Source organism: Pollicipes pollicipes, unplaced genomic scaffold (genome assembly GCF_011947565.3).
Source record: "Pollicipes pollicipes isolate AB1234 unplaced genomic scaffold, Ppol_2.1 Scaffold_4219;HRSCAF=4965_pilon_pilon_pilon, whole genome shotgun sequence".
Lineage (NCBI taxonomy): Eukaryota > Metazoa > Arthropoda > Thecostraca > Pollicipedomorpha > Pollicipedidae > Pollicipes > Pollicipes pollicipes.
This window is the reverse complement of record NW_023596448.1, coordinates 2,902,973-2,916,890: the sequence shown is the minus strand read 5'-3', so window position 1 is coordinate 2,916,890 and position 13,918 is coordinate 2,902,973. Positions and strand designations below refer to the sequence as shown.

Below are 13,918 nucleotides of genomic sequence, written 5' to 3'. Positions count from 1 at the left end.
AACAGCTTTCTGTTTTCCCAACTAGAGAAAAGTTTAATGTTTATTCATTGTCTTGCACCAAAAGGAATCACTTTAAAAATGACTGCTTTTCACCTACTACATAGCACTTCTGCTGCCACCATGTTAAGTATAATACAATTTGAATCTACTCAAGCCTGAAAAGTCCTCTGAAATTTTCAAACAATATACTGATGTGTTTGGGTTTCTTCCAGCCTCTTTGTGACCCAGTAGTGGCTGCTCCACTCCACCTCATCAGCCACCTACAACCATGCTGCGTACCTGCGCGCGGCGCACGTGGCGCTGCCGCCGCCAGCTGGAGCCGTGCGGCGGCGCGCGCCCCTCGTGCCATCTGCACACGAGCCGGGCGCGGCCGGCGGACAGTGAGGACGCGCCGCCGCCGTCGCCGCCGGCGCCCCGCCTGCCCGGCCAGACCATCCCGCGGGAGAAGGCGCCACCGCCAGAGGACCCGTTCTCGCGCGTGGCGCGCCTCTTCAAGGCAGACATGCGCTTCCTGTGGGAGGGACACGAAAGCCGCACCCACTACCCGTCCCACTGCGACGTCTGCATCATCGGCGGCGGCATCATGGGCTCGGCCATCGCCTTCTGGCTGAAGCTGCGCGCCGGCCCGGCGGTACAGGTGGTGGTCGTGGAGCGCGACTCGACGGTGAGCGCTGGGGGTCGGGACTGGAAATGTGGTGTCGGTGGTGCTGGCGCGAGCAGAGAGCCGGGGATGGTTGTGTTCTGTTTAAGCGACGTGGTGCTCTAGTCAAGTGTTGATGTAGTATTGTGTCGACTGGGTAGTGCGTCCGCGCCTTTCGCCGGCTGTGAACACACCCGCGTCTTTCGCCGGATGTGAACGTCGCGATTTCGTGTAGATATTGGGAAAAAGGAATGAAACATGAAGACATTTGATACACAGCTAATACAGCTGAGGCTGAATGTCATTCCACATGCGCGATCCAGCCACACTGGCCAACCCCCGCCAGTTTCTAGTAAAGCTTCTGGCGATGGCTGCGTGACTGCCTGATAGGCGACCGGCTGATCTCCGCCTCCCGTCCCCCTCCCCTTCCCCAGCGTCTGTCCCCGCTGACCCGCCGCCGACCTGTCCACAGTACCGGACGGCGTCCACGCCGCTCTCGGTCGGCGGGCTGCGCCAGCAGTTCTCACTGCCCGAGAACATCCAGATGTCCATGTTCTCGGCGCAGTTCCTGCGGAACGTGAACCGCTTCCTGGCGGTGGAGGGCGAGGAGCCGCCGGACGTGCAGTTCCACCCGCAGGGGTACCTGATGTGCGCCGCGCCCGACCGGGCCGCCCGGCTGGAGGAGAACTACCGCACCCAGATGTACGTGCCACGGCAGCCGAGTGTGCGTGCCACGTCACCCAGATGTGCATATCATGTCAACATAGCATGTGTGGCATGTCACTGGGGTGTAAATGCCTTGTCGTCTGAGTGTATGTGGCCTGCCACCCAGGTGTATGGGGCTTGTCAGCCAAGTGTGCGCGCCATGTCACCCAGATGTACACATTATGTCAGCTGAGTGTGTGTGGCATGTTGCCTAGATGTGCATGTCATGCCAGTGAATTGTGTATGTCATATGCAGGTTTGTATCTTTTGTTATCCATGTGCCTGTGCTGTACCTTATCTGACCTAAACTGTTTATAGACCAACCTGACCTGGCCCGTCAACCTTTACATTGACTGGCCTGGCCTGACCTGACCTTCATGACCTGACCTGACCTAGATTGGCCTGGCCTGGCCTAGCCTAGCTAGTGTTGAATATTTCTCATGATGGATGCTATAGCCTTGGTCCATGTTTGCACCATACCTGGTTCTGACTAATTAAATATTGCAACGTGCTGTCAGCTGGCATGTGACTGTCCCACCTTGCACCTGGTGGGCGCATACTGGATTATCCTATGTGCTCCCCCATGCGCACAATGAACCATCCCGAACGTGGCTACCTAGGATTTTACATGTTGCATGACCTGGCTTCACTCAGGCGTCCACACCCTCGTGGCAAGCCGGTGCAATATGCGTGTACGTCCGCTGTCCACGCACGTGAGACGTTGATGTCCGCTCTTCACGCACGTGAGACGTTTATGTCCGCTGTCCACGCACGTGAGACGTTGATGTCCGCCCTTCACGCACGTGAGACGTTTATGTCCGCTGTCCACGCACGTGAGACGTTGATGTCCGCTCTTCACGCACGTGAGACGTTGATGTCCGCTGTCCACGCACGTGAGACGTTGATGTCCGCTCTTCACGCACGTGAGACGTTGATGTCCGCTCTTCACACACGTGAGACGTTTATGTCCGCTGTCCACGCACGTGAGACGTTGATGTCCGCTCTTCACGCACGTGAGACGTTGATGTCCGCTGTCCACGCACGTGAGACGTTGACGTCCGCTCTTCACGCACGTGAGACGTTGATGTCCGCTCTTCACGCACGTGAGACGTTGATGTCCGCTGTCCACGCACGTGAGACGTTGACGTCCGCTCTTCACGCACGTGAGACGTTGATGTCCGCCCTTCACGCACGTGAGACGTTGATGTCCGCTGTCCACACACGTGAGACGTTGACGTCCGCTATCCACACACGTGATACGTTGATGTCCGCTGTCCACACACGTGATACGTTGACGTCCGCTTTCCGTGCACGTGAGGCGTTGACGTCCGCTCTTCACGCACGTGAGACGTTGATGTCCGCTCTTCACGCACTTGAGACGTTGACGTCCGCTGTCCACGCACGTGAGACGTTGACGTCCGCTGTCCACACACTGAGACGTTGACGTCCGCTTTCCACGCACGTGAGACGTTGACGTCCGCTGTCCACACACGTGAGGCGTTGATGCAGTGTCTGCTCGGCTCCCGACAGTGAGAACGGCGCCAAGGTGGAGCTGATGACGCCGGCCCGGATGAAGGAGCGCTTCCCCTGGGTCAACACGGACGGTGTGGCGCTCGCGTGCCACGGCCAGGAGAACGAGGGATGGTACGTGTGCTCGCGTGCCGCGGCCAGGGGAGCGAGGGATGGTACGTGTGCTCGCGTGCCATGGCCAGGAGAACGAGGGATGGTACGTGTGCTCGCGTGCCATGGCCAGGAGAACGAGGGATGGTACGTGTGCTCGCGTGCCGTGACCAGGAGAACAAAGAATGGTACGTGTGTTCTCATGTCATGGCCAGGAGGACAAAGGATGGTACGTGTGCTCGCGTGCCATGGCCAGGAGAACGAGGGATGGTACGTGTGTTCGCATGTCATGACCAGGAGAATGAGGGATGCTACGTGTGTTCGCGTGCCATGGCCAGGATAACAAGGGATGTTACGTGTGCTCGCGTGCTCGCTCCCGCTCTCACCAGTCGCCATGTTGCCTATCACAGACGGAGAACGATGAGTAGTAAGCGTGCTCTGTTCTCACCGCGCGCCTCTTGGCTCTGGACTGGCTATGCACGCTGTTGATAGCGATAAGTGGCTCGTGCGCTCCCTGCCGTTGCACTTCCACCTGCGTGACATGGTTAGGGGAGCGAGAGACTGTTGTGTGATCACTTGGGAGTGGCGTGGGCAGGACTCAGCCCGCCTTAGTGGTCAGAGTCACGGCGGAGAACGGGGTAGGAATTTTCTCCCTTTCCCCGACTTGTGGCTGGGCTGACCCAGAATGGCTTCAGGGGATTGCTGAAACCATTGGGCTCACGTGCTGAATTCACAGAAACCACTGGCGTTTGCCGCAGGTTTGACCCGCACTTGCTTCTGCGGGCGTTCCGACGCAAGGCCACACACATGGGGGTCGAGTATGTGGAGGGCGAGGCGGCCGGCTTCGAGTCCAGGCAAGTGCGCTGCTCACGCTCAGTTAATCTCGCTGATGTCGCAGGGGTTCCTGTGGTCACGATCATGACGTTGTTTCAGCCGCCATCGATCACGTTCAAGACCGGTTGGTGCTTGATGCTCTGATACAGTTGTCACCCACCGCTCGAGTCATTCGTGAAACTGCCACTACTTGTACCGGACATTGTTCGTGCCCTGTTGTACTGGAGCGTGGTAGCCGACCTGAGCCGTGTCGACAGATACGTGGCGAACATGCAGGTCGCGGGCAGGCAGTCGGTGGCGGGGGGCAACTACGTCCTGGACCGGGTGGTGGTAAGGCACGGCGCGAGCCGAGCACTGGTGACTGTGTTCACTGGATGGTGTCACAGACCGTGGCTAGGCGCTGGATGCGACCTGGGATGAGCTGTGGCGAAGGGCTTTGTGGCGTCATGTTATTTATTCCGCGTGATAGGAAATGCGTATGTGCCGGTATGTATTTGAGTTTACGTTTGATTAGTAAGGGTACCTTAGGCTGGTGCCATCTGCCGGAAATGGCGTTCGTTGGACTGCATCCGAAGAGCACCTTTGTCAAGTCGCGCGTTTAAGGTGGTGTTAGTGGGTGGCCGAGGCGCGGAAGCCAGCCTTTGTTCGTCGCGGGACGTCAGTTCATTTTTTCTTGAAATGCGCCTTGTTCAGGGGGCGCACAACGCCAGCAGGCCGATACAGTGTGGCACAGTCGGACCGTGCTTCTCACGTGGTGCCAGTCAGCGTAGCCGAGTCGCATCAGCCGGGCTTCTCGCGGCGTTTCTCATGTGACGTCAATGACGTAGCTTCGGTGAGCTGACGGACTGCGCCGAGGCGGCGACGCCACAGTGACGTCACACCGGTCGCCGCAGGTGCGGCAGGCCGACGGTGAGGTGAAGACGGTGAAGGCGGCCGTGTTCGTGACGGCGGCCGGCGCCAACACGGCCGAGGTGGCCCGCCTGGCCGGCATCGGCGAGGGCGAGGGCCTTCTGGCCATGCCCGTACCCGTCGAGCCCAGGTGCGCCGCCACCGGCGCGCGCTCCGGCGAGCTCGGGTGAAACGGCGCGCGCGGTGCGCCGTTTTGAACGGCTGCACATGTGACGTCATTGTTGGCGTAGCGACCTTCGGTCTCAAGGGATGCCGCTCAGGTCGGGACTGAAGGATGTGCGCCAGGCGGCGTGTGTGATCAGTTGTGGGCCTTTTCCGCGTGATATCGCCCCGCCAAGCTGTGTACTCCACCTTTGATGGCTTGTTCGGGGCGTGATGCCGTCCCGGACGGCGCTCGACCCCTGGTGTGCTGACGTACGCGCGGGCACCGCCGGGGCGTGGGCTGCACCCGTGCGTCTGCGCCCACTTGATGACCCGTGCGCTCACGCCACCTCGTCACCGCCGTCTCTGGAGGCCCCGCCGACGCCGTCCTCAGCTGACGACCGATGACGCGCCACCTCCGCCGCCAGGAAGCGGTACGTCTACTTCTACCACTCGCCGGACGGCCCGGGCCTCGACTGCCCGCTGCTGGTGGACCCCACGGGCACGTACTTCCGGCGCGAGGGGCTCGGTGGCCACTACATCTGCGGGAAGTCTCCCACAGGTCAGGCGGCTGCGGCCAGTTTTGCCGTGCGGCACGCGCTGTTAAACTGCCGAGTGTGCGTCGTGAGCCCTGCGTGAGGGACATTCAGGAAACGTGCGAGCGGTGTTGGAAGCTCTTGAAAGAAGTCCATAGGGCGCTGTTAAAAGGTTGCAGTCTGCGCAATGATTACAAACGCGTCAGCTAGCGCACGTTTGTTTGCCTTTTTCCCTTACGGGGTACGGATGGTCTAGCTTATACGAATGGGCACGTGCGGGTGAGCTACTACAGGGTCACTGTTAGTTAAGCTGGAGGTTCACACAACACAGGCGCGTGTAGCGAAGGATGTCATGTTTCTTTTAGCACTGTACTGACCCAAATACAGAATGATATGAATCGTGTTGCCACCCTGCTGTTGTGTTGGGACCTGAGTGGTTAGTAATGTCACACACATCCACAATCCACTCATGATTCACCTCATCCGCCTGGTTTTCGAGTCGCTTGAGCCCTGCGTCCCAGTTCGCCCCAGGTTGTGTTGTCCGCTCCGCCCTCGCCCTCCGTCGTTCCCCGCTCGCGCCCTCCGTGGCTCCCCGCTTGCACCCTCCGCGGCGCTCCCCGCTCGCGCCCACCGTCGCTCCCCGCTCGCACCCTTCGTGACGCTACCCGCCCTCTCTCTCCGCCCTGGCTCTCCGTGTCTCTCCCCGCCTAGCCCCCCTCCCGTCGCTCGCCGCTCGTGCCGCGTGCCAGCTGTCCGCGACGCGCGCCCTCACGGCGTGTGACCTGTGACCTCGCTGCGCAGGAGCGGTCGACGACCCGGAGCCGGACACTGGTGACTTGGAGGTGGACCACGGCTACTTCCAGTCGCACATCTGGGCCAACCTGGCGGCGCGTGTGCCTTCGTTCGAGAACCTCAAGGTAGCTGACGCGTTCTGCCGAGGCGGCCCGTCCCGTCGTGTGCGTGTGGGGGGGGGGGAGGGGGGGGGAGCGGGTGGCCGCGTGCGTTCCGTAGTGCTTGCCGCCATTCTGCCGGTGCACAAGTGGTCAGGTCTGCACACAGGATAGGTGAAGGAAGGAGGCCCCATGGGAGCAGTCCATGCTGTGGCTCGACAGAGGGTGTTGCGTGCGCGTGTGACGCCTGTTTTGTCGCGTGTTTGAGCCTCTTGTGTACGCTTAGCGGTGCTGCTGTTCGCGACTCAGCTGTGCGAAGTTAGCTGCCCTTCGGACACCGGTATTTCCCTCATTACAGCGATGTCTCCGGGGCATGTATATTCGCGGCGATGAGGGCGGGTGGTACGCCTCCACCTCGTGTGCGCCCCCGCTGGTAGCCTCGTATTCTCCGTCGGATCGCGCGGAAAGAGACGCGTTGCGGCGCACAGCAGCCGAAACTTCGCACGATGCTGGCGCGTTATGGCCCACACCTCGCGCCACGTCCGTCGCGCTCCACACAAGAGCCAGTGTGTTCCCTTCTCGCCCTCGCCCCGCCCGGTGTTGAGTGTGACGCACGCGGAGCGTCGCGTCCGGTGGCGCCGCTGACAGGCCGCGGCTCCGCAGGTGAAGAGCTCGTGGGCGGGTTTCTACGACTACAACACGCTGGACCAGAACGCCATCATCGGACCGCATCCGTACCACCACAACATGTTCCTGGCCACCGGCTTCAGCGGACACGGTGAGACACGCAGACACAGACACGGGGTGAGACGTATGTCTCACCCCGTGTCACAGACAGAGACGCATGGTGAGACGCGCAGACACAGACACATGGTGAGACACACAGACACAGACATATGGTGGGACACGCAGACACAGACACGGTGAGATTCACGGTGAGTCGCGCAGACACAGGCACACGGTGAGATACATGGTGCGACACGCGGTGAGACACGCAGACACAGACACGCGGTGAGACACACGGCGAGACACACAAACACGGACACAGACACACAGTGAGACATACAGACACAGACACATGGTGAAACACGCAAACAGAGACACGGTGAGATACACGGTGAGTCGCGCAGACACAGACACACAGTGAGATACATGGTGAGACACGCGGTGAGACACGCAGACACAGACATGCGGTAAGACACACAGGCGCAGACACACGGTAAGATACACGGTGGGACCCGCAGACAGCCACGCGGTGAGACACGGTGAGACACGGCGAGACGCGCAGACACAGACACACGGTGAGACATATTGTGAGACACATGGTGAGACGCGCAGACGCAGACACACAGTGAGGCCGGCAGGGCGAAAATACTGGCGCTGGTTTTTATGCGAGGTGGTTTTGGCGTTGTTGGACGCTCGGTACATAACGAGTTTTTCGCTGGGTGGTCTTGCAGTCTTGGCTATACATCGGGATGACCATCGTCCCGTGGGAATGGGAGTTGTCTGGCCCATACCGTCACGTTCCAGCGCACATTCCAACAGTGACGGAGTCCATCCGCCGGCGGCGATGGTGGGCGCGGCGTCTGCGCGACACTCATGCCCGCCCCCGCCCCGCGCCGCCGCCATGTCCCTCTCCACAGCCGCACCGTCCGTCCGTGGCTGGCGACCGGGCCGCGGTGCTGGCCTCCGACCCTCGCCACCAAGCGCCAGAGGACCTCCGACTGCGTGACCCCGGGACCTCCGACCTCTGACCTCTGACCTCCGACGTTCGCCGCCCGGCCGCAGGTATCCAGCAGGCGCCGGCGGTGGGACGCGCCATCTCCGAGCACATCCTGGATGGGGAGTTCCGCACCATCGACCTCACCCGAATGGGATTCAAGCGCGTGCTGGAGAACAAGCCGCTGCTGGAGCAGAACATCGTGTGACGACAGCCGCCGAGGCGGTACGCGGGGCTGGCGGGCGGGGGTGGGACGGTACGCACTCGTAAGGGATCTGGGACAGCTCCGGGAAGGGCACCCCAGAGGCGGATGGGAGGCCCAGCGGGAGGCGATGTAGGCGGCAGACGGGTGGGACGCCCGGCCAGGCCGGCCCGGCGCGGAGGCTGGGTGGGACCTCCGGCCGCGCGCCCAGCCGTAGTCACGTGCTAGGGTGGCTCTGGTGCTCAAGATGAGCCCACCTCGGCCCGAGCGGGGAGAGCTGTGCCACCAGCAGCGCGGCAGGTCGCTGTGGTGCGCCAGGCTGCTCTGCCAGTTGTTACCTTTCTAGTTCTTGACAAACTTAGTGCGGGCTGACTAGCCGTCACTGGGAATGTTTGCCTGTGCTAGACCTGTCGTGCAATTTGTACTGTGTGGTTTGCCAGTTTGTTTTGTACAAGCCGCGGCGTGTAAAGCATGAACGCTGGCGAGCTGCCCTGGGTCGGCCTGCGACGGCTGGTACCTGTGAGGCCGTGGTCTTCGCTCAGCGGCGGACGGCCGTGACGTAGGCGGCTGCGATGATGTAGTCTGCACCTGTTAGCGCCCAGGATGAGCCGAGTCTGCGGCGTCGATGCGCTCGGTGGTGCGACGCCGCGACGCCGGTGAATCGTGGTGCGTGTAACCTAGTCGCCCAGCGGTAAAGACATCTGATAATGGGTATCTGACAATCGGCATCCCGTTTGACGAATGAATAACTGCCTCTCGTGGACACGGGATGCGTTACCATGCGATCTGACCGAAGTGACGTCATGGCCGCACTCCGCCACTCATGTCCGTGGAATGCGTAATCATGCCACAGTCAGCGACCCTTTGTGACGTGACAACCCCACCTCTGCGTTGACGGTTCGCCAAGCCGTCGTGTTTGGCCATAACGTCCCGGCACTGGCCCAATGGCTGCGTGCGACCCCGCCGGTCTTCGGCCAGTTATGAGTGCCACCCGCTGGGTGGGGCGCGGCGCGCGAGCAGTACCGGCGGGCGAGGCCGTGTTGGGCGGCCGGTGAGGTCCGGTCTGGGGAGAGCAGTTCCCAGCGGGTCCCGCCGGTGCCGCCCCGTTGTGACGCCCCAGGCAGCGGCGGGCCGCTGGGGCCTCATGACGGCGGTGCTGCAGCGTACGCCGCGTTAGAAGATGAATGCTCGTCAAATGTTCAGCCAATACAAAGACGGTGATATTTGCGGTGTGTCACTGAATACCGTGCCGTCTCGAGCGGCAGGCGTCTGCCTTCTATCGCGCCAAATTCTCGTCGCTAGACCGGTTCGCCCGCCTGACGCGCGGCCGCCTGCAGATTGGTACGCCGGAACGCAATCGCACAGCGTGTATTCAATCGGCAAACAACCGCACTGGCGGCCCACGCCACCCAGCCCGCTCCTTCGGAGGGTACGGGCGGCACCGCGCACCACACAGGCAGCGGATCAACGGCGCCGCCAGCTGCACCAGTGCCCCGGCCTCGCGCGCCGGGCGCAGGCCGCGCCACGTGCCTCCGACGCGGTCCCCGGGCGGCTATAGTCGTCGCGCGCGCCAGTCCACTTCCGCCCAGCACCGCTGGCGGCGGCCGCGGCCGGCCCTAGCTCTGCTGGCTCGGGGGCTGGAAGAAACCGCTCTGCTTGCTGGCCGCCCGCGACGGCGCGAAGCCCAGCAGCTTCTGGATGTTCTGCAGCGCGACGGGGAGGGGCTGTCAGTCGGGGTGCGGCCCGGATACCGTGGAGAGATCCGACGGATCCTGCTGCGGACCCGACGGGTTCTGCCGTGACGTTGCTCACATGCGTGAAACAAAATTGATAGTGGACACATTGCAAAACAATCACCGATTAGGCATACGCACAAACTAACTGCGTTTCCAAGCAGCCGGACTATACCTGTGCACGAAAAGGAACCATCGAGGCCCTTCCATAATCCAAATCTGCATCGACATCGACAGAAAGGCGTCCATCGACGCTACGAGAGCGGGCGAAGGACGCCGCCGAACACTCGCCTGTCTGATGGACATGGTGCAGAGGATGTAGAGGAAGATGAAGGAGCAGTCCCTGAAGTCCTCGCCCACCAGATTCCGGTGCGACAAGCCGCGCACGAACGAGATCGGCTCGAAAGGTAGACGAGCCACCACCCGGCCGTCAAAACTGAAACGCCATGGACGAAGCCGTCACAGCCAATGAATGCCTGGCACACAACGCCAGTGACGTCATCGTGTGGCAGTGGCAAACTGAGCATCACGCCGCACCGATGACAAACTGAGCATCACTGCCGGAGAATGGAGGTGGCGCAACGAGCAGGTGCAACCGACCGCATATCATCGAGCTTTACGCCTGGGAAACAAAGTCATGTCGACGTAGGCCGATACAAACTTGATCGAACAGCATTTCTGTCCAGCGTGTACGTCTTACTAGTAGTCCGGAAAGAACACACACGAGAACGATGCCAGTATTGCGCCGAATATGCTGTACATGTGACAGTTCTGCGAGGCGTCGTGACGCACAGCGTCGACTTACATTGAATTGAACATGCTGAGGAGAGCAGTGAACGTGAAACCGATTGCAAACATGGACTTCATCTTGACCATGGAGAGCTCGCGACTGTTGGTTTTTAGCCTCTCTTCCTCCCTCTCGATCTTCTTCTTTTGTTGCCGATCGCTGGCGTCTCCCCTAGCCTCCTTTTTCCGCTCCACTGCGGTACACGCACATCACATATATGTTGCAGCCCCGCTCAAATACATTTTCTAAGGCCGCGTGCTACATGACGATTGCAGTTGGCGCGCCTTAAAGCACCACAAAACGACAAATACCAGCAGTAACACTGTTGTCGATCCTACAATGCTGGCAGGAGGTAGTTAGTGGTAAGACAGTCCGAAAAATTATATCGGGTGGTACTGGGCCAATAATGGTGCACAAATAATCAATGTCAGCATCATCTGTTTACCCTTCATAGTGAAAGGTCGCGAAGCTTTAAGTAAGGAATGCGTCGCGCGCGCAAAACGCCGAACTTACGTTTTTTGCTCTGCCTTTCTACTTCGGCCTTGAGCTTCTGATACTTTTCACTTCGGTAAACTAGCAGCCATGTGAGTCCTTGAAGGCGAGAATGATACCACAGGATTAGATGATCATCAACATATAACAAAAACAGTGTAACATCTAGCACAAAATGTATCAGATGTAGATCCAGTTCACACATGCAGATGTGCAGATGTAAAGCTTGTAATAACAATCCAATGTGGATGTGGCATCCAATGCTCACCTTGAAAAATTATGGACTTTTCACCCAACCCTGGATAGCAAAATATCTCCCTGCATTCTATCCCATATTAAGGTATAATGCATGGTTGTTAATGACATAAAATGCATGGAAGGAATATATTCTGGCTAATCCATCACTTGCTCCTATTATCTTGAAAAAAGTTTTAAAATATTGAAAAAAGAACTGCCTATGTATGGCCAGCCAGGAGCATTTGCATGTCCTCTAGGAGGAGCAGCAGTACTACCCAACACCCTGGGTAGTGTTACTCAGCATCGTGGGACTCTACCTAGTACTCTGAGGTGCCACCCATCACTGTAGACTACCTGGCATGCTGGGGCACCATCCAGCACCCTAAGTTGCCACCCAGCAGCCCAGCTGGACAGTGGGAGCAATGAAGGCTGAAACTTTACATTTAACACCTGGGAAGACATATATAAAGCATAGTTTAGCATCTACCCCCCCCCCCCTGCACACACTGAGAATTTCTGTCAATTTTTGCCTTACAATTTATTTCATGACTGGAAAGCCATTGGTAGTGGTGCTTCTGTTATTGCTCTTTTTAGTCCACAGGACAGCTGCCTAAGACAGAAAGAAAGACATCACTATCTCTGCTATTTAATATTTGACATGGTTGCAAACCTGTTTCATAATCAGTAGAAGTGTTAGTAGAACTGTAGTAGTGTTATGTGGAATTCATATAAAAATAGCATAATTGTTTGACAGGCAAAATCACTATAAAAAGGTTAAAAGATACTTACAAGTCAGAAAAATCAACATTCTCAAAGGGAATAACTATTGGTATTCCAAAAAGTAGCTGACTCTAAAATCCAGATGAACCACACTACAAATTGTTTTACTTTTACATATGGGTGCAACAGATCAATATGAGAATGAATTGCCTTGTTTCTTTATAAGTGTCCTCATTCATGTGTTGTGGATTATTGTTCATGTTTATAGCAGACACACACACATGTCCTCAATATACAAAATAACCCAATAAGTGCATTTCTACCTTCCCATTATATCACCCCTGGTTTGGGAAGCATCACTTATAACTTATTCACAGTGAATTTCAAATTGGGGTAAACAAAAATCAACAAAGCTAGGCAATATATATCTAGCAGGTTTTTTTTGAAAAATATCAATAACCCAACCATATCATATACCATAATACTAACATATAATAGCAATATTGGATCAAGCTTCTGTCTGATGTCACTGGATCACAAATACACCCAACTTTGATGCTTTCTATGCAGAACTGTTCAGTGACACATTTTAACCCAAGTTCCAAAATACCATGATGTGGGCAGTTTTTTGGACTCATGCTGATGTAACTTAATTGTTCTGATTAAATCTGGTCACCTTGACCATCATATTGACACACCTTAGTGTCATGACTTACATTGGTGCTGATTGTATATATTACATCATATTTCAAGACACGGTAATTCAAACATATTTCAACCTCTTCACGTTTGCATACTTACCTTCTCCAAACAATGCAGTGCATATTGATATAAAAACAATAAGAATGGTGTCAGAAAACATGTTGTCGTAGGCAGTGGTTTGGCACTATCTTGACAATCCTTGTCTTTAAAGTCAAGTAGCTGCCACCTTCCTACCCTGCACGAGATAATATCCTTATTTATTTGCCACGTTACTCCAAACACGACTACACCAAACACTTCCAGCAACTTCACGCTTCACTGTACCCTAAATGCATCTTGGCGAGGCCACTATTTGTCTTATGTGTGTTATAAATGTAGTACATGATTTGTACTGTTTTTTCTTCCTTTATGCGTCCCCGCATCATACACGGTGCTGCCTGCTGCCTATACTACCAAATGTGCAGTAGGGTAGAGCAAACGTGCGAAATCAACATGTGAATGCTTAGAGCGTGTGTGTGTGCATATCTATAACCAAGCAATCAGAACCAAAACTATTTCAAACGCTGTGGGTAGAGAGTGCGTTGCGTTTTGAATGCAAATATCTGCTCACCGAACGTTGAAATCGGGTCCGTACCACATTGTCCAAGGTACAGAATGTCCAAAGGTACAGAATGCCCAAAGTGCATAATGTCCGATGTACAGAATACCCGAAGTTCATGATGACCAAAGAACAAAATTCCCAAAATGCGACATAACTTACAAAATGGCTCAGTGTGGAGATGTTCATAATATCCAAGGTACAGAGTGTCCAAAGCAGGGGCGGATCCAGAGGGATGGGGGGGGGGGGCCACGGAGCCATGGCCCCCCTGTGGCCCGTTGGCTCCAGGGGGACCCATAGCCAGCCAAACAGGTGCAGTTTTTTAAGACCCAAGGCAACAAACTTAGACATTTGTGAATTTCCAGGCGACCAGGAACATTTGCAAGCGAAAGTGAATGGCCCACGAGAAGTAAAGAAAATCTTCAATGGTTGAACAAACTGTGAATTGGGAA

The 13,918-nt window shown here is 56.8% G+C and overlaps 2 protein-coding genes across 2 annotated transcripts; one reads left to right on the top strand and one right to left on the bottom strand.

Annotated features, from left to right (window-relative positions):
* Positions 1 to 419: 419 nt before the first annotated feature.
* LOC119095328 (FAD-dependent oxidoreductase domain-containing protein 1) lies at positions 420 to 9,420 on the top strand. Its single transcript, XM_037218184.1, has 10 exons — positions 420 to 664; positions 1,113 to 1,342; positions 2,876 to 2,989; positions 3,724 to 3,819; positions 4,057 to 4,129; positions 4,693 to 4,838; positions 5,278 to 5,411; positions 6,187 to 6,302; positions 6,939 to 7,053; positions 8,064 to 9,420. The coding sequence occupies exons 1-10, from the start codon at positions 503 to 505 to the stop codon at positions 8,201 to 8,203; spliced, it is 1,326 nt and encodes a 441-aa protein (XP_037074079.1). The 5' UTR covers positions 420 to 502; the 3' UTR covers positions 8,204 to 9,420.
* A 287-nt stretch (positions 9,421 to 9,707) lies between these two features.
* Positions 9,708 to 13,209, bottom strand: LOC119095336 (calcium load-activated calcium channel). Its single transcript, XM_037218191.1, has 5 exons — positions 12,968 to 13,209; positions 11,231 to 11,308; positions 10,736 to 10,910; positions 10,222 to 10,366; positions 9,708 to 9,900 (listed from the first exon to the last, which is right to left on the bottom strand). Exons 1-5 carry the CDS (start codon positions 13,026 to 13,028, stop codon positions 9,814 to 9,816), a joined length of 546 nt encoding a protein of 181 aa, XP_037074086.1. The 5' UTR covers positions 13,029 to 13,209; the 3' UTR covers positions 9,708 to 9,813.
* Between the last annotated feature and the right edge of the window lie 709 nt (positions 13,210 to 13,918).

Bases quoted from the DNA above. Each gene is read 5' to 3' on its own strand.
- LOC119095336 (XM_037218191.1), bottom strand. From the start codon at position 13,028: ATGTTTTCTGACACCATTCTTATTGTTTTTATATCAATATGCACTGCA. The intron at 11,309-12,967 runs GTAAGTATGCAA...CTCGCCTTCAAG, and splicing joins CACTGCATTGTTTGGAGAAG to GACTCACATGGCTGCTAGTT. The intron at 9,901-10,221 runs GCGAGTGTTCGG...GTCGCGCTGCAG, and splicing joins GCACCATGTCCATCAGACAG to AACATCCAGAAGCTGCTGGG.
- LOC119095328 (XM_037218184.1), top strand. From the start codon at position 503: ATGCGCTTCCTGTGGGAGGGACACGAAAGCCGCACCCACTACCCGTCC. The intron at 3,820-4,056 runs GCAAGTGCGCTG...CCGTGTCGACAG, and splicing joins GCGGCCGGCTTCGAGTCCAG to ATACGTGGCGAACATGCAGG. The intron at 4,839-5,277 runs GTGCGCCGCCAC...CTCCGCCGCCAG, and splicing joins CCCGTACCCGTCGAGCCCAG to GAAGCGGTACGTCTACTTCT.